This window comes from Pholcus phalangioides, unplaced genomic scaffold, assembly GCF_987345545.1.
Source record: "Pholcus phalangioides strain wild (caught in Gottingen) unplaced genomic scaffold, Ppha-v1.0 ptg000012l_1, whole genome shotgun sequence".
Taxonomy (NCBI): domain Eukaryota; kingdom Metazoa; phylum Arthropoda; class Arachnida; order Araneae; family Pholcidae; genus Pholcus; species Pholcus phalangioides.
This window is the reverse complement of record NW_028301605.1, coordinates 3,983,292-4,004,094: the sequence shown is the minus strand read 5'-3', so window position 1 is coordinate 4,004,094 and position 20,803 is coordinate 3,983,292. Positions and strand designations below refer to the sequence as shown.

Genomic DNA, 20,803 nt, shown 5'->3' with positions numbered 1-20,803 from the left:
CTCTGCCGAGACAGTAAGGGTCCATTCAAGTATTACGTAAGCAGATTTTCAGCCATTCTTGAACCCCCCCTTGTCAGCAAAATTTCGTCAGCAGCTTAGAATATTCCATATCTTCAAAAAGGGGTGAAAAAGCAACCTTCAAACCCCCCTCCCTCCCTTGTCATCAGAAGTCAGCACATTCGAAACCCCTTCCCCCTCCCGATGCCCCCCCCAGATGCTGACGTAATACTTGAATGACCCCTAAGGGGACTGGGTCAGCGAGCAAAAGGACATAGACAGCTTGCAAGCACGTGAGTGAGCAAAAGGAGTAGCCTACAGAGCGAAGGACCGGGTCAGTGAGTGACGTAGAGCGTGTGCAATCATGTGAATGACCCTAGACCTAAAGCATGTGGTAAATGATCGAAAGGGTGATCTATAGAAAAATTAATCAGGACAGTAAGTCACCAAAAGAGCGACTTAAGACGTGTGCAACTATGTGAGAGACCGAAACAGTGTGCAAGCATGACCAAATCGTGACTTGGAGAGTATGGAAACATAGGAGTGACTTAGAAAGTGTGGGAGTATAGGAGTGACACGAAAAGAGTGACTTAGAGACACCGCCCATGGGCGGCAAAGCCATAAATGCGCCTCTGATGGAAGCCCAGCTGTTTTGTGAAGCTTATTTCTCACACTGATTTCGGCACATTTTCAGATCACTCAAGGAATCGGCGGCGTATTTACAGACCAGTGACCCGCGGCATGTTTACAGATCACTTAAGATACCCATGGTGCAATTCCACACTACTCGCGGCACAGTTCCAGATTTCTCAAGCAGCTGGCGACACATTTATGGACCACTCAAGCAGCTGGCGACGCATTTACAGATGACTTACGTGACCTGTGGCACAGTTTCAACGCATTTAAGCAGCCTTTGGTGCAGTTCCAAATCACTTGTGCTACCCGCGGTATAATTACAGGTCACTGAAATGGCCCGCGACACATTTTGAAATCAACGAGATGTGTGGCCCATACTCTTCTAAAGGTTAAGCACTCTTGATTCAGCATGGTCTCGCCTTCAATGTAGACCAGCTGTTCCCAAATACTTTTACTCGTGGACCAGCAGCCCTCCCCTCCCAACAGAAATCTTGGTGTCAGCCGTGAACCCCTATTTATAGTAACAAGAAACTACAAGTATCTAATTTCGAGAATGTTCTTGAGCAATGAAGATAATTCTATCCAGTACTTACTAGTAAATGGGATTTCGATAGCTTCAGTGTCATCTACTGGACAGCAAAAGAACTAAAATAACGAGTTATAATCGTATCGCGTTATCTAGATATGTCACCACAAGTCTAATTTTTGACAAAAATTCTAATATTACTATTGCATTCTACCAACGTTGTAGCAGTGTTTTTGTGCGTAAATTCAAGAATTAAAGAAGTGAAAAACCATTGTAAAGACATGTGTATGTCTGAAACGCATTGCTAGGGAACCACGGTAACCAAAATAAGTCATTGTCGAGGCCAACAAACCATTGTTGCCCGACAGTTTTTGCCCGTTGCCAAGCTGTGACGAACTTTTAAAGTAGCCTATCGTTCAATCCTGGTCCTGTTTCATATGTATATATACTAGAAGCTGTCCTCTGTTTTGCACGACACCACACCCTTTGTTCGAAAAAAGTGTGTTTGTACATCGCGCCTCCCATGGTTCACGAACAGCGCGCGTATCCTTTGTCTTGAAAAAAGGAAGTTGAATCTAGGTTGGCAGATAACATTGACTCCGACCCAAAATAATTTTTTAGGTACGTCAATAATGGCTGTAAGGGGACAGTTGGACCTCTCTCGATAGGAGGGTCTAGGTTAGAGAGCGATGTAGGCACGTGTAGTGCTTTCAATGACTTATTTCTTCGCGTCGGTTTTTAATAGAGATAATGATATTAAATGTACGGGTGTTGCAGGGGGTAATAAAATAACAACGATATTCAAGTGGAAGATGTGGACGTCCTAAATTTTCTAAAAAATATATGTGTAAGGAAAGCACCAGGACAAGATGGTATCTATCCCAGGGTCCTTAGGGAATGTGCTAAAGAGTTGTTGGGGCCAATCGCACAGGGATCGTCCCAACGGATTGGAAGCTTGCTATGGAAAATTTGGCGACGATTGGTCTAAAATTGCCGATTTGTATAGAGAACACTCACACAGAAAATGAATTATATACAGTATATATATACTAGTTATAATACCCGGCGCTGTGCCCGGGGTTTTCTTCAATGAGGCTTTTTGGATCACGTGATATTGCCCTCTTTCTTTGAGGGACATACAAACCGTGTCTGAGTTAACCAATATGGCGACTTCTTGCGCGACTCATGAAAGAAACAAATCTAGATTTAAAGTAACATAGAAATGGGTAGTTTCCTTTTTTTTTAAGGGGCGCTAAGTATTTAGATTTCTTCCCCGCCCCTTGAACTTCAAGTTATCCATGTCTGCATGTTTCTGCTTCCAAAAATGCTTAATTAAAGCTGCGGAATTTCTTCGATGTACTTTCTACGGGCCCAAAATTAATTTTAAAGTATGCTAACCCACATGAATTTATGCAGTTGAATATTAAAAGACAATACGGAGAAAACATTCATGCATGAGAAGATATAAATAAACGGTTGAAATCAATGTTATTGCATGGATATCCAACACAAAAGTAGGTTTGGCTAATTACTTCATATTTAATCTCCTGGGCTTCGTATATCTCTAAGCGAACTCAATATTTCAAAAATCGAGTATTTAATACAATTTTTAAAATTATTGATGCGACAGAAAATCCCACCAAATTTCTGCATTTCTACAGTAGAATCGGCAATTTTAGCACTGATTTCTATGGGGATCACCCTTTGCCTGACCCTTAAAGTGATGCTGATTCTAACGTCTATTCAAAAAAGCCTCGTTACTGGGAGGATTGAAAAAGTGGCAAACCATTATAAAGGCGTATACCAACACCACCTATAGAATATAAACCTAATGTTCTGTAGGTGGTGTTGCGTATACACGTCTGAAGCGCATTGCTAGGGAACCACGGTAAACAAAGTATACGCTCGGAAAGTGATTGTTGAGGCCCAGAAACCATTGTTGCCCTGCTGTTTTTTGTATTATTTCGGGCATATATGCCCTGCTCTGACGAACTTTTAAAGTAGCCTATCGTTCAAGTCGGGTCCTATTTGGTTTACGGCCGAATACCGTTATAACGAACTCCGAACGAAGAGACCGGAGAAATCACTTCGTTATAAAGGAATTCCAGGTTTTTTTCATTGTTTCTGTGTAAACTTATCTGGTGTATTAGAAAATTGTTCGTTAAAACGAGATTTTCGCTATAACGGTATTCGTTAAAACGGGATTCGACTGTATATGCGAAATTCTACGACGATCGATCTAAAATTGTAGATTTGTATAGAGAACACACACACACACAAACAGAAAATCAATTTGATATATATATGGATATATATTATAATCATTTTTTCCAGCATGGCTTTTTTTTGAATTGCAATAATTGGGCCGTGGACCCCTGGGGGTCCAAGTGTACCCCTCCCCCCAATTGGACCTAATTACACCTTCAGCAAGCATGTTAAGAAACCGACACGTGGGAAACATTTTTGTTTCGAGAACCATGAAAATACCGAAAGAACTATTTCATGGGTATTATTTTCGCTTAATAATTCCATTATTAAATTTACAACGCCTTTGTTACCACTAATTGGATTTTCGTACATACTCTTTCTTCCCCCCCCCCCTTCAAATTATGTCAAATATTTCACATGGCCATTAATTTTTTCTTCTCCTCCTGGTCTAGACGCTATTATTATTGTTATTTTTTTGGAACTAAGCCAACAATGTCTCCCGTCCATCAACAACAACGGCTTTCCAAGCAATTGGATTATCATTAAGTGACTATTTTTCGATTAATGTAATCAGACCCTTATAATCAATGAACGGATATACATGTTTTAATTTCTGTGTGGGATGATATAATCGATGTTAATACCCCCCCTCCTCGACGAGATCGATATAATTCGAACATTTTTTCCCCCCTGTAATTATCAGTCAGGGGGAAAATAATTGTCGAATAATTTGATTATTTTTATGGGATCGTTACATTAATGATTATCCGTAACGAGAGAATATTTGCTTTTATTCCATATCAAATGTTTATTGCATTCTCATTGCCAGTCGGGAACTTTCGACTGTGAACAAAGATGGCGGCACCTACTGAACCCGTTCCTCGTACTGGGTACTTACGGAGTTTGGAACTGCGTGCGTGTGATGGTTTTCAGCAAATAGATATGGTGAAACAATACAACTGAGGCGTACACGATGGAGGAGGAGGCATAGGAGACCTGTGCCAACACCATCTGTGGCTGAAGGCCTCTCCGCGTTAAGCTCGTGGCGTCACTGAAGAAGGTCATCTGTTCTGTATTCGTTGGATAGAGCAGGCCGACACGTGCGCCATCTTTACCCTTTTTTTTTGTAGTATATCCAATGGCTATAGGTGAGATTGCCTTCTTCAGGGACCCATGGCCCCCACAAGGGGTGGGCTGACAATGCCCGGGCCCTGAGGCCCAGAACGATTATCATAATTTTATTTGTTTTTCCAAGCTATAAATTCATCATAAAGGGGCCCGTGAAAGTCTGGTCGGGGGGGGGGGCGTAAAAGATCCCAGCCTAGGGGCCCTGCTTTAGGATGTGGGAGCCATGCAGTGGCGTCACGAGCTTCACGTGGAAGCCTTCTGCTATAGATGGTGTTGAATGCGCCCCCCCCCCCAAAGATGATCAAAAACTAAAAATATTTCAAACATATTCTTCGATTTATATTATAGATGAAGAATTTCTTCTTTTTCCCCTTGAAACCTGTCGGTCTCCTATATATCGACGGCTCCATTCTTTTTGAGGGCCGTCCAGGTTTCTAGAATGTAACACCACCTGCGGATTATGTAACGCAGATCTACACACAGACAGTATTACATTCCAGGCGCCAGGACGGCCTTCAGAAAAGAATGAGACCGTCGACATAAAGGGGGCCGCCAGATTCCATGAAGACATTCCTCTTTTTATTATGCAACGCAGAATCTACATAGACGGTATTATACAGTTCAGGTGCCAGGACGGCCTTTAGAAAGAATGAAACCGTCGACATAAGGGGGGGGGGTCCCCCCGACAGGTTTTACAGGTGCCTGGAATGCAACACCGTCTGCGGATCTGCGCTACATAATGACGCCATCGAGGTCCCACTTGGTATCCAGTGACGTCACATTTCGTAAGAATACAAAGAAATATGTGGAAATTTAAGAAAATTTGAAGGAAAAAAATTGAAAAATCGAAAGTAAATACCTTTTTTTAATCGATTTCTGTTGATTTGAAATGCCATATATTGCAAGGTTACTAAGTTTTTCTGCAAAAAAAAATTCTTGTGACCTCTCCTTCCTCGATCCCGGTATGCCCCCCTTCCCTTCGAAGATCGATCACGCGTACACCCCTGCAATACAATGCAATAACAGGCGGTTTTCTGCATGCGAGAGCCTAGCAAAGGGTGATCGCAAAACTAATTCTCCCAGGAAACTGAAGTGTCAGGAATTTCTATATATGTTCCTTTGTATTCCTACTAAATCTGAGGGTACCGGGTGGGACCTCGATGACTTCATTATGTAACGCAGATCCGCAGACGGTGTTGCATTCCAGGCGCCTGTGAAACCTGTCGGCCCCATATATCAACGGCCTTATTCTTTCTGAAGACGGTCCGGGGACCTGGAATGCAACACCCGCTCCGGATCTGCATTGCTTAGTAAAAGAGTAATTTCTTCTCTTGGAATCTATTGGCCCCCCATTATGTCGATGGTCCCATTATTTCTGAAGGCCGTCCTGGCGCCTGGAATGTAATACCGCCTGTGTAGATCTGCGTTACATAATCCGCAGACGGTGTTACATTCTAGAAACCTGGACGGCCCTCGAAAAGAATGGAGCCGTCGATATATAAAAGACGGAAGGGTTTCAAGGAAAAAGACGTGTTTAGAAGATACTCTTCTCTATTATGAACTGTTACGTTGACGGCCACAGACACGTTACACTCCGGTTCCTTTATGTCGACGGCTTCATTTTTTCTGAAGGCCGTCCAAGGCGCCTTACCTTGGATTGCAACACCGTCAGCGTTACAATAAGCACATTTTATTTACGCTAACCGAAGCCAAGAACATAAACATCAAACAACTACGTAAACACATCGCTATGAACTCCGCCAATAGATGACATACAACCTTCGTCACTCATTGCACAACCAGGGTCACGGGATTATCAGTTTCCTCCTAATTACTCGTAAGGAGCAATGTTCAATGCAAGTAAATGTTCCACCCGATCTGTCTGACAAGTAAAGGGTCTAAAGGTGTCATCCTCAAAAAATTTCGGAAAAATTACCGCTAATTTTACTCATTCAAATATAAAAATATTCGGCGGAATTATTGTTATATGGGTCACTCTCAAAAAAAAGTTGCAAACACTAATATTTTTGAATGCCAATAGCGGCCAAGAATGAAATGAAAAATCCCGTAACCCTAGAGTGACGTCATTCGAACAATACAGGATTATAATACTCCTTATATATTATCGAACTATAAAGAGTTTCCCTATAGCTCAGTGCATGCAGCACAGACAGAGAGAAAGAGAGAAAAGACTAGAGTTTCTTCTAGGCAGAAAAGAAACCTGGAGGAAAAGAAGTATTTTTTTATAGATATCGCGCCAAGAAGCGCCAGAGATGATGAGTAGCCAACTGTTGCTATTTTTAATAATCTTTTGCAGCTTTTTGATAAGCTAGTGAAGAAATTATCGGTGGTTATATTTCCTACCAGCACCTATATGATCTGCCAGGTCAAGACCTACTCTTTCACCTTGATTGGTTTCCTTGGCTTGTTGTGATCTCTTTTCAGTGCATATCTGCATGTTGCACACATAACTTGTTATGTGCTTGCCCGGTATGCAAGAGGCCTGGGTTCGAGTCCCGGCGGAGACGTGATGACTTTTCTTTCCGAGCTCACCTCAGCATAATATCCGGAAAATAACTGTTTCCTTGATAAATTGTTATGCTATCGCTGGTAACCCGGAATTTTATACCATATTTTCCTGGTTTACTGGGTATGTATTGCCTGAAAGAACGACGCCCTTTGAATGTAACCAACTGCTCGTCCACAATAACATTATCGCCAGGAACGAATGCATCAGGAAGAGTTTTTATCTAGTCTTCAAATACGTCTCGTGTGGGAGATAGTTCATCATCAGGTCTCCTCTACTGCGTCGAAGTTCAGCATCATCAAAATGTAGAGTTTATTTTTTGGAAACGGTCCCTGTGCTGACTGAAAATTGAATGACCATTTTCTATGCTCCACAGCTGTGCAGCATTTTCGGTTTTTGATTTCAACACCCCAATTAGAATCAATACACCTATATATTTTTTTGCAAGTCGTCAACAAAAATATTTTTCCATGCACTTTGACACTTCATGCTACCGTCTTTGTTGGTCTTTTTGCATATTTTGCCAAGAGTTTTCTGGCGAAAAAATAAAGAAAACGCCGATTTTTAATCATCGACAACCCCTGTTAGCATACCTGGTCGGCCTACTTTTCCGTCGAACAATATTCGTTACACATGCACGTCCTTGAGAAGCTTTGTAGGGCAATGAATTCCGACTCTCCACTCCGTTTTTTGAGATGAAGACGGAAGAACTTCCATGTACCGAAGTGTTTGTTGCTATTTCATCATCGGAGCTGGAGTCTGAATCCTCATTGTGACTTGCAGATAGACTTTCAGGCTGCTCAGCGTCCCTTTCACCATCGTCAGTCCATGAGATGTCATCGTCATCAGAAGAGTCGTCATATTCATCGAACAAAATTTTTCGGATTTCGTTATTGGAAAGACAGCCACGTGCCGTTATCTGCAAAACAGAACAAAGTTTCGTACCGACTCGCGACAAATTTGAAAAAAAACCTTGCTTTTAACAAGCACCAAACAACCAAACATACATGTCCTTGTTCAAGTTAGTATTTGACTCGCCTCGTTAGTGCCACTTACATTTCTGTGGTTCAAGAGTAGAAAATGGGGCTCTGAAGGACAGGGAGACGAAAAACTATGCCATATGTGATGAAAAATCTGAACTTTCATTGCTTTTAACATAAAATTCCCTTAGGGGTCCATTGGACCCCATCGGTATGCAAAAATACAAGTTTCAATACAAAATACAAATACAACGCCACAACAGGCAAATTGCCCAACGAGGTGGCTGACTTAAGAACATCATGGATCCCCGAGCCATTTTTTGGAGGCCCTACCTACTACTACTACAACACACATGCACACCCCACCCCCCCGCGGAACCTCCCAACGAATCGGTACACGCGGGAATGTGCGTGTACGTGTAGTGAAACCTGACGTGAAGTTTTGTTGTTTCTCTGTAATGCTTGTTATGTGTAGTGCTGCCATCTGCCACTAGTTTTTCTAACTATGAGTGAAGTGTTATGATTGAATGATTTATCGTTGTAGGGCTGTTGCTCTCTGTGGCGAGACTTTTTAACGGGGAGATCGGCTCACATTCGCGCCTTGAAGTTGGGAACCACAGAAAACAAACTTCAGCCGACCACCACTGTGGGGTTCGAACCCGGATCCTCGCATCGCGAGTCCGTCACTATAACCACTCGACCACCACAGCGGCCAATAATTTAGGCTTCATTAAAAAAATTGAAAAAAGGATGAATGCCCATTAAAAAAGAACGAAAAGTAGAAAAAGCCAGTGAAAGCTTGTCTCTTGGAAACGCACAGTTTACTCATAAACTGAGATTGAATACGTGATGTGGGTCTCATGGACCCCATCGGCAGTGTCGTTCTAACGCATGGACCCACCCGGGAACAGCCCGGGGGCCTAAAAAAAATGAGATCCGGTTGAAATTTTGTAGGATTTACCAGTTAGGGCCTCCGAAAAACCACTTGGCCCGAGGGCACATGATACTCTTAAGACGGCCCTTGCCCACATCGGTAGTTTAAGGGCTAAACTGCCTTATCTTCTTTCCGCAGATGAGAAAGATTCTAATGATCGATCGTCGGTTTTCCCCGTGAAAATCGCCGACTTTTTGTTTGATTCGCCATCTATCGCTCAAATCGCGACATTATCATCAATGAAAAGAATTCCAAAATGTTTGTTCGCGTCCATAACTGGAGTTTGAAACGAGGTTATTGCTGAAGAAATCTGGTTGCGGTGTTTAAACGTTAAAAAAAACCGTATAAACTCTGTGGAATAAAAATCTTCGCCCGGAAGTTTAGTTCATAAAAACTTCAGAATCATTCTTCTACGACTAATGGTTTTCATTAAAGCGCCTAGAATGGAGGACCGACTCGCAGTCCTCCCTGTCTGAACAAATAAAAAAACTGGTTTTACCGCTCCAAGCGACGTCTAATCGTTCAAAATAAAGCAGGATAGGGAACAGAGACTGGCTACAGTGATAATATTACCACCACTACTACTTAACCGTACATGCACCTCGTGCGCATTCCTCTACGGAATTTCTAATGAACTGGTACATGCCGGCATAGGCGTACGCACAATTTTCTCAAAGTGGGGGGGGGGGAAGGTTGAGTTTTTTTTCCTTCTCAATAGGGGGAGGGGCTTACGTTTTTTATGCATGACAGAATATAGGCCTGCGTATTGTGAACCTTACGCGCCGTTCATTTTTATGAAATAGTTAAGTGTAATGTTTTCTTTCTTTCCAAACCCAGCACAACTAAGCTCATGGCCAATTTGTATCTACCTAGTGAGTTGTGCCGGAAGTGTAAGCGTGAGAAATTAACAGTCTGAGTACGTATCTAATGTTGTGTCTCATTGTTCAGTACTGCCATCTGTATGTGTAGTCCCGCCATCTGCCATCAATTTTTCTAACTAAGTGAAGTGTAGAAGTTGAATAATTGTACCGTTTTAGGCCTGTTGCTCTCTGTGGCGAGAAATTTTTAACAGGGAGATAGGTTCGAATTGGCGCCTCGAAGTTGGGAAGCACAGAAAACCAACTTCAACCAAACACCACTGTGGCGTAATGATAATACTTACGTAAGGCCCTGAAATGGATAGGACTGACGGGGGGGGGGGGCTCCGGACTTTGGTCGAGGTTCAAATCGCGTAGTTTTGTATTTTACACTTTAAATTCACAAAAAAGGGGGAAGGGGTGCCAAAGATCTCAGCCTAAGGAACCCGGCTCCAGGATGTGGGGCGATGTACTGACGTCACAATTACGCTCAAATATGGCGAATGGGTTAGCCCGGGGTTTCAAAGAGCCATAGTTTTCGCGTAATGAAATTTATGACGTCACATCCGGATTGCACATTGTTAAGGTAATGCCCATGACAACACCATGTCTATGCAAGGTTGTCTATTTCATTCTCTCCTTAATTAAAAGATTTAAAGTATATGTTTGCGCGCACACATAATAATCATGATTATGCATTTATATATATATATTGCAGCTCATCCGCAGTTCTTCTGAAATCGACGTAACGCAGTACAAGTCCTTGCGTGAAAGCAACAACTACTTGAGGCAGAAGGTTGAGCAACTCCAAGATGCCGTAAGTATAGCTTCACAAATACAATTAACTTGCTATAACGTTCCGTGTTGTAAGAATCGACGTGTTCGCATGTGGTGCCATCTTAAACCATGTGCACATCCGGGGATGTTCTGATCAGGTGAATGGGGGGGGGGGCTCCATAATACGTAATGAGAATGGGTGTATTGTGTTTTTTAATAGATGTAATTGACAGATGTATGTAGAATGCACAGAACACCACTACCTATGTATCTGAGATCCCCGGTACAAGGACGTAGCGGGAAGGGGGGGGGGGGCTCGGGATGTGGTCCCCCCCCCCGAAATGTGAGAAAATGACCAAAAAATGGAAAAATATGGTTAAATCTATTGTTCTATCACTTTGCCCCCCCCCCCGAACGAAATTTCTGGCTACGCCCCTGCCCCGGCATGTGCCCGGGTGCGTTATTCCATTAAATATAGGATTTTAACGTGGGGGGGGGGGGGGTTAGCTAATTGGCTGAGATTACTATTACGTCACTAAAAGGTGTAAGCGGGGCTAAAGAGGTAAGGGGCTCAAAATGTTTTAGTACATAATATGTTACAGCAAATGTAACAACTCGGTAACTAATCGATTTATTTGCTGATCGTGTCTCCGTGAGTTTGATTTTCTTTGCGGCTATTATACATAATACCCAAGCATCGCTGGAAAATTCGATAAATACTAAAAAAATACATAATTTTCACCAGAGATGCATGATACCCAAGCGTACCTGGTAAATTCTATAAATACTTGAAATTTATCAAATGCGATGGATTTACAACGATTTATCATGTTTACCAACGACGCTTGGATATTATGAATAATCGCCGGTAAAAGTGATAAATTTATGGAATTTATAAAACTTAACAAAATAGCCGATATTTATGCATTATAACCTGTTATTACGCATTATAACCGGATTTTTATCGCATTTACCGCGTAATACGGAAGAGTAGATGACTTTGCCTACAATAATACTCCAAAAATCGTCAACGAATAAGGTAAATACCATGAAAAGTTCCTCATGCATTTCGACACGCTGTGGATTGTCGTCTTCAGAGGATAAGAATATCACGCTGACCGAGTCACCCACTTGGATTGATTAACAAATCTTCAATCTCGGTTGCTCAGCGGAACGAAAAAAACTATACATCTGTGCAAGTCAAACGTCGTGTCAAGAATGAAGCGAAGCGCCTGCTCGTAAGTCTTTGGCTGCTTGCGAAATGGAGCTGTTTGCCTTATTCGTTGACGATTTTTTGATAATATATATATATATACTACGTGATAAATCCGGTGATTATACATAATCGCCGGTTTTATATTTTTCGTCGGTTTATTGGCGCTTATCAATAGCAAAGAAGAGTTATGCTGGGAAATTTTTTAATCTCTATTTTTAAATGAGACAGTCGGAGCCGATGTTTCAAGAACTTGCACGCTATAACTGGAATAGTGTAAGCAGATTTTAGTTCGACGCCAATCCAGATGGCGCTATATTCATAAACAGAAACCCCGGCTTGGCCCGTTGGTGACGTAATTATGATCTTATCCAATGAGCGTAACCCCGTGTTAAAATCCAATGTATAGGATGAAATAACGCTGCCCAGATGCTGTAAGACGGCAATGGCATTATCTCCGTTCTTCTTCAGCGCAGGGAAAAAACGGGTGGAAGAACAATTAATGCAGGGGTTCTCAAACTTTTTTACTTTCCATGGAGCCTTTGTGCCAATAACACGAAAGCCAGGGACCCTCTTTGCCGAAATGATGTAGGACATTGACTTTTTAAAGAATAATCGATAGCATATAATACTTAAAATATGTTGCTTTTTCATTCAAGACCCAGACACCCACCCTCGACACATCTCTAATGACCCCAAGAGGACATGGGCCCCTCTGCTGCCCCCCCCCCCGGTTGAAAATCACTAACTTGATGGCTGAGTCTTTGATAAGCATCCTACCAACCAACCTTAAGAAGTAAATATTGCATGACAGTGTTTTTCAACCTGTGTAAGAGGGTCCGCAGATTTTTTTATACTCACCGAGAGGTTGGTGCGTTAACCTTTCGGTGTGGGACTCCCTGCGGTAGCGATTTTTTTTCTTTGGTCAAGTCACCCCGTTTTTGTTGTACCCCTCTGTCAGGAACGTATCTCACGAAGACGAAGCGGGTACCGAACTCGCGATACCTTTAAACATCCTCTGCCACTTTAAGAGAGTATCTTATCGACATGGGGGTCTATTCAGCACCTCCTAGAGATGGAATGCTTCCGCAATCAGCTTGTGACGTCAGTAAGCAGTCCATTTTCCCTCAGAATATTCAGGGGAAAAAAATTCCCTGCTCGTGCCAGCATCCTCGTTGTGAGGAAAAGAAATGATCTCGGGTTCAGAATTGGCGATTTCTACGCCCCACATCCAATCACTATACGGTATTTGTGAGCCAATCAGGAAGATTCTACGCCAAAATAAGAAGAAACGAAATAGGATGCTGTGTTTTAAAATGTGCCAATCTTGCCATGTAGTCTGAATGACGTTTATGGCAAACATTGCAGAGGCCTTCTATCTCTAGGAGGTACTGGTCTATTACGCTCATGTCATTATGCCCGCGTTTCAAACGTGTTTGGAGTAAGCGGTGCATTGTGGGATAGATTTACATCACTATCGTTAAATATTGGTTTTTCTCTCTAGCAATCTTCGTCATCGCTACGCGAAGCGTTAGCTAACGAAGACTGGAAACCACTCGTTGAGTTCGCACTACGGAAATAAACATGGCCGCGCTCGCGCGTACATTTTCCGATGAAGGCGAGAGCAACGGAGTGAAATAAGTAGAATCGAAAAAAATATTTACTCACTATTAATTCATGAAGCTGTTCATTATAATGAATAATAATTCTCTGAATTGCGTTACTTAATTCAGTGACATGTTTCAGAGATAGCATTTATCGTTTAAAATGTTATCTAATTACACATACTGATTAGAAAAATTATTCACAGTGATATATACCTCGTTATAAAAATACTCGGTGCTACGCGATATAAGTCTCTCTGCAATAATTTTTCTGAAATCTTGCCTTTTCTCTTGGAGAAATGCCTTTATTCTAATGTTAAACTCTCTCATCTCAATATAAGGATAATATTTTACTGGTAAATCTCTCTATCGCGATATATTTTCAAGACATTTTGAAAAATTATCACTGAGTCGATATTGCTACTTTCTGTGCAGTACACAGAAGTGTAATTCAGTGTAAACACCCTTATACGCATACAGTGCGGAATACAGAATGAACCGAGCACATCCAAAACCACCTGGATACTACTAGGAGGCTTTGGCACGTCCAGGCTCTATCTCTATTGCAATTTAAGCACAGTGGTCATTAGACCGCGGACGTGCCGGGAAAACCTACCGGTGTACCAGCAAAGCGAAGCCACCCCAGGGCACCCCTCACCAACTCCCTCGCCACCATGCCTCCAGTTTATTCCCAATCTCTATTGCAATTTAAGAACAGTGGTCATTAGACCGCGGACGTGCCGGGAAAACCTACCGGTGTACCAGCAAAGCGAAGCCACCCCAGGGCACCCCTCATCAGCTCCCTCGCCACCATGCCTCCAGTTTATTCCCACCCCAACAATAGCCCAGCATTGCCGCCCGGCACCACGAGGACGTTCGCGCCCCCAACCCCTAACTAAATATCCTCAGCCAAGTCCGACAACAGCCACCACCCGACCACCCAAAAATCCCACACAACGAACGCCCCGGACCGAACTCCCTTCCTGCCCCCAGAACTACCCCGCCCCCTCCCGGATGTTTCATTATCAATCAAAACAATAAATATAGTTACACACAAACATATTTACAGACATTTGGATGCTTCATGCACAGGCCTTTACGGCGCAACCGTTTATAGTAATGCCAATTATCAACAGTTCCTCAGTCATTCATTGCATTGCGTATAGGCCCTTATGGCCTAGCTGCACAGTCATCCGTCTTCTTCACGTACAGGACCCCTGTGGTAAGTCCACATGGGTCTATTTCTCCTTCACGTGCAGGGCCCATTGGCCTGACTACACGGGTATCCCTCTTCTTCACGTGCAGGGCCCCATTGGCCTAACTACACGGGTATCCCTCTTCTTCACGTGCAGGGCCCCATTGGCCTAACTACACGGGTATCCCTCTTCTTCAGTGGTCAGTGGCTCCTGTGGTCAGTCTACCCTGTGGTCAGTCCACATGGGTCTTTTTCTCCTTCACGTGCAGGGCCCCATTGGCCTGACTACACGGGTATCGAACTTCTCCACGCCCTCATCCTAACAATTCCTCGAGGGGGAATCGGTTGACTGATGGGCCTCAGTTCCCTTATTGGGCCGGCCGAGCAAAATATCTTCTTTTCCCCTCTTGCTCATCGTCGTACTAAGATCTGAGGGTATGCCGGTGGGTGTGTGAGCCTCTTTCCCCAAATAGGGCCGGCCGATCTCCCTAGCTTCTTTTCCTTCCTGTACGCACTAAGGGGCCGTTCAAGTATTACGTAAGCAAATTTTTAGCCATTTTTGACCCCCTCCTCCGCTGTCAGCAAATTTTCGTCATCAGCTCTGCCCCTCTGAATCCTAACGCATATTGGTGGGATCAGAGACGTACACAGGTGGGGGGGCATAAGGGACTCGTGCCCCCCCCCTCGACGATCAAAAATTTATTTTTTAATGCCATAAATATTTCTTAATTGAAATTTCGGAAGAAAATACCTTTTTATGTTATTATAATCAATTTTGTTAATTTCAATGCTATTTGAAGACTATGAACACAATATTTATCTTTAATAAATTCATTGCGACCTACCCTCTAAGCCATACAATGATAAATCGCATAAAGGCCCCTGGCCCGCGAACCGTTCAAATATGGCCCCGGGGGGTTATCTGATGCGGCCTACCCTCCTCAAACCTAATTTGGTAAAAAAAATGAACTAAGCTGCTCATCTACAGATCGCTTAAGTGTCCCGTGGTACAATTCTAGAACATTTAAGTGGCCCGCGGCACATTTTCATATCACTTAAATGACTCGGGACACAGTTCCAGAACACTTAAGCGATCCGTGACACATTTAGAGATCCCTTGAGTGACATGTGACGTAGTTTTAGAGCACTTAAGTGCCCCCCCCCCAGTGCGGTTCTATATCACTCAAGTTACCCGCGGCACATTCTCAGATTATTTAAGTGATGCGCGGCATATAATTACGGATCACTTGAGTGATGCGTGGCACATTTGCAGACCACTTGGATCCGCGAAACATTTAGAGATCACTGAAGTGTCTCTGTAGGGCACTTTCCAATGAAGGGGGGGGGTGTTACTTGAAGTGCCCACAAACTATCGAAAGATTTTCTCGTTTTTGGCGCACCGAGTAAGATGCTGTTAGAAATATTTCATATTTTCAAGGGTGGTTGATGACGTAAGAATTATCCAAACCCCCCCCCTCCCCCTTGTCATCAAAAGTTAGCAAATAGGAAAATCCCCCCTCCCCCCCCCCATCGATGATGACGTAATACTTGAACTGCCCCTATCAACACTCTCCGATAAGCGCAAAAAAATGTTGACGACTCCATACAGCCATGGAAGTGATCAGTGATATAATGACATCGATGGCGACTTTTAATTGTTCAGTCAGTGGTCGTCTAAATCAGTGTTTCTCGACAGCCTGGCCGCGGCCCGGTACCGGACCCTGATATCATCCATAACGGGCCGCGAGTGATTTGTCGTTTCATTTTTCCTAGTTAATTTTCCGTTGGCCGTGTGTTTGACCGGGCCCTCGTCTCACAAAAATGAATGAAACCGGGCCACGGGTTTGAAAAGGTTGAAAATCACTGGTCTAAATAGCTTTGATAATACGAAATACTATGCGAAAATGTCTCAGGAGAATTCTGCTGTGTGATACCAAAAATCAATTCCATGACTGGATTTCTACGTTTTAATGTGTCTAAAGCAGCAATTTTCTACCTACCTGCCTGACAGTGCAAAAATTGGGAATTCGCTTTCAACGGAAAGTCCGTTACAACAATTTTACTCCTGAATGGGAAATGTCGTTATAATGGACAACCTTACCGCACACCAACTCCGGTCACACATTCCCATACGGCAATTTCCAACCAGTGGAGTTGGGTGGGACTGGGAAATGGAGGCGCCATCTATCGGTGGTCGTCCCAGGGTCGGTAGAAAAAACTCGTTTCCGATGTTCTTCCCCGGATTCGAACCATGGGGGGAGATACGGAGGGGGGGGGGCGTGGTGGGCATTTCCCTTCTCCACAGCGTCAAAGGTGGAGTCGGCTGATCTAATGTACAAACTTATATATATGACAACTCTGCCTCTTTTGAGGGAACGGAAGTAAGGTGCTTTGCATCAGTCCGGGTTGTGAGCGGTTCTATGTATATATGAATTGACATCATCATCGTGCTCCCCTCCCAGCAATAATGACCGTGCCCCCTCCCAGACTTCCAAGTCTATCCCCGCCTATGATTCGAACCCGCTAATCTTGACGGTAATTGTGGAAGACGAGCATCTTAAATTTTAATAATGGACTGTCGCTGTACTTAAAAATATTCAAAAGGATCTTTTTTCTTTTGATGTCGTGATTTAATCTCCTCTAATTGATGATTATCGTGATAATTACTGAGAGTGGATTTGAAATACCCGTTTTTTTATGTTCGTACAGGACGTTCGATTGAAGGAGAAAGAACTAGAATTACAAGAATTGAGGAACGACTTGAAATCGAGGCAAGAACTCTGCAACGAACTAGTGAGTACTCATTTTGTGATCTAGTAGACGCATTCATTAAATACGCATGCGTAGTATAGTCCTACGCACCCATCGCACATAATTAACTGAAATTAGAAAAACAATGCTACGCCGTTAATTTTGTAGGAACATAGATATCTACTTTCTTCAAGCCACTTACCTACATACATGTGTTAAGTCCGTGGCACGGCAAAGGGTGCCGTACGATATTTTCACCCAATTGCGTATTTTTCTTTGTCGCTGTAAAATTCCCCCCCCCGATCGCGCGCTTACGCTCATTAATTGCGCACCAAGACATACAGTTCAGTAAAATATAGTAAAACCCCCTCGTAAATAAGAGACCAGTCACCCCTGTTTCACGGTCAAATAAAAATATCTCGGCAAAAAGCCTATCTAAATAATGTATTTCGAACACGCTATTTAACGCGATCACCCTCAGATCAGCACCTCCTAGAGATAGAAGGCCTCCTCACGGGTTGCCATAAACGTCATTCAGACTACCTAGCAAGTTTGCCGCATTTTGAACCACGGCATCCTATTTCGTTTCTTCTTATTTTGGCGTAGAATCTTCTTAATTGGCTCACAAATACCGCATATCGATTGGATGTGGGGCATTGAAATCGCCAGTTCTGCGCCCGATCATTTCTTTTCCTGCACGAGCAGGGAATTTGTTTTTCCCTGAATATTCCGAGGGGAAATGGACTACTTACCGACGTCACAAGCAGCGTGCCGAGGCCCTGTATCTCTAGGAGTTTTTTTTTTTTAATTTCAAGCCGAGCACAACTCAGGTCTATCGCCATAGGCAATTTACTACCTAGTGAGTTGTGCCGGAAGTGTAAGTGCGTGTACCTAACAGTCTGAGTGCGTATCTAGTGTTGTGTGTGATTTTTCAGTGCTGCCATCTATATCTCAGAAGTGAAGTGAGTGATGTGTAGTGACTGAATATTTGTACTGTTTGTAGGACTGTTGCTCTCTGTGGCGAGACTTTTTAACGGGGAGATCGGCTCGCATTTGCGCCTTGAAGTTGGGAACCACAGAAAACCAACTTCAGCCGACCACCACTGTGGTGACGGTGGGGCTCGAACCCGGGTCCCCGCGATGCGAGTCCGTCATTATGACCAATCTCTAGGAGTTTCAGCTCGGATACGGTCGCATTAGCGGTTCCGCAGAGGAATACGGACGAGGTACATGTATGGTTTAGTAGTAGTAGATACAGTCGCGGACACCATTTTCATCATTCGTTCCATTGGACTAAAATCCCTGTAAAGACACCAAGCTTTGCAATTTTGGTTCAAATTATGCTCATTTGGTGGCAGCACATGTTCTTATATTTCATCTCCCTTTTTGGTTACCTTTCAGTGAAGTTTTAACTAGAAGTTTTTATTAATGTTTGGCAACTCTGATGTCCGTTTGCTGGTTGGGCTCGTAGATTTTACAAGATTTCACGCTGTTTAATATGGCATTTACTAGTAAATCCTCGTATTCTATAACTAAGAGAAGAGGAAAACATTGAGGTCATCGAATACAGTGAAAAAAACGCAAATAATACATAATGTTCCTGCAAATGAATGCAATGTCTGGAGCACGCAGATACGATCCATTCTGAAGCAAAAAGAATATTGGCAAGGCGAATGGCTGAAAAACGGAAAACAAGCCGGGAAAAATAAATTTCGGAATAAGAATTCGCCATAGACGCTGTTGTATACGATCAATTTGCTTCAACAAAAAACGAGGATTTATTTGTTTTCCGGCCCGATTCTACAAGACGTAGCTCGTGAAGCAGCTGCAGTCGGACTCAAGGGCTTCAAATGGTTGGCCGGATCGTTCTTGTATATGTTACGAAATTGTATTTAAAGATTATGCGGTGAATCTCAGTGATGAAATGCTGATGTCAATGATGAGGTGTGCGAAGAATGGAGTGAAAAAATTGCCAAAAATGTATGCAGGGATTTTCGGCTAATGGTATTTAACAGGGGTGGCCAACAGTGTGGCCCAAGTGCCACATGCGGCCAATGTTAGAAGTGGGTTCGAATACTCAGCAAAACCAACCAAACATGAATTGATTAGTTTTTCCCAAAATATGTAAATTCAGTGTAATATTTATTTTTGTAATTTTAATCGTGTATCTGTACAAAAATTATGTATTTTCATGGTTTAAATGCCTGTTATATTGTCAGAATTCCTTCCATTTGCAAACAAAGGACCATTTCAAATTCTGTTATTACTGTATTTCACAGTTTGAACAGAGGAACCGCTCGGATGCGGTCACCTCCCTCTTTTACGGTGGAATTTTTTTTATCCCGAGAGTGTCTGCAAAAGATTGTCTTCACTGTATGGAGCTAACTTTTGTTAAATATGTACAGTCGAATCCCGTTTTAACGAATACTGTAATAGAAAATCTCGTTTTAACGAATACTGTAATAGAAAATCCCGTTTTAACGAATACTGTAATAGAAAATCTCGTCTTAACGAACACTTTTCTAATCCCCCCAGGTAAGTTTACATCGGAACAATGCAGAAACCTTCGTTATAAATTCCTTTATAACGAAATTTCGATTTAACGAAGTGATTTTTTCCATTTTCTTACAGTTCCTTATAACGGGATTCGACTGTATATCAAATAAACGTATTCCTAACTAGGATCAGAGCTCCGTGTACATATTGGAACGTTCGAGAATTTCGTTGCCGATATATATCTCCATATACTGCACAATATTTTGATAGGTTGCAAAGAGTATCACGAAAAACACAGATAAAAATACAGTGACGTCGAAAAAAAATAAATTCCAATGACGCTGCGGCGCAAAGAAAGTTACGAAACAAATTTGAAGTGTTTAGAGAGTAAGCGGATTTTTACGAATCATGTCCGGGAAAGATAAAAAAACTCAACCGCAAAAATCGGATTTAGACGGGAAAATCCGTAACAAGATTTCCTCTTTCGAAACCAAAATAACTGAAAAAGGGGAGAAGAGAAACGAAAATGTAACTTTTTTCCATGTTTTCCCTCTTCTTTTTTTTGGAATATGTTTGTTTTTCCTTATTATTCGAGATTTATTCACTTTATATAAGAGCTGCTCGTTTCGAATGATGATGATGATGACCCTTTTTTTTGGGGTTTGCTGAGTAATATTGGATAGGAACTCGTTATGCAAAATAAATCCTTAAGCCTAATAGGGTTCTATTTCTGTCTGAAGTCATCGAGATAAAAATTTTTATTTGGACTTGATTCTTTATCTGTAAAATTTTAAAATGCCGGATATAGAGATGCATCAAAGCCAAGGGGATGTACAAGGTATTGTGAGCCCGATGGCGGTGATTTCTTTACGTTGTGGTCCCGTGAAATTCAGTGTCAGTGTGAGCCAAAGCTGCGGCTTTGGTGTGAGCAGTGATGGTAACCTCGTCAAGCAAAATTTCCCTTTTGACTAAAT

At 42.6% G+C, this 20,803-nt stretch overlaps 1 protein-coding gene across 7 annotated transcripts in view; it reads left to right on the top strand.

Moving 5' to 3' along the window:
- Positions 1-20,803, top strand: part of LOC149079165 (RIMS-binding protein 2-like) — a 215,799-nt gene that overhangs the window by 103,290 nt on the left and 91,706 nt on the right. For all 7 annotated transcript variants that reach the window (XM_089240069.1, XM_089240066.1, XM_089240064.1 and 4 more), the window contains 2 exons: positions 10,512-10,610; positions 17,292-17,375. In XM_089240069.1, the coding sequence (XP_089096195.1) occupies positions 10,512-10,610; positions 17,292-17,375 (183 nt within the window). The remainder of the gene's footprint in view (positions 1-10,511; positions 10,611-17,291; positions 17,376-20,803) is intronic.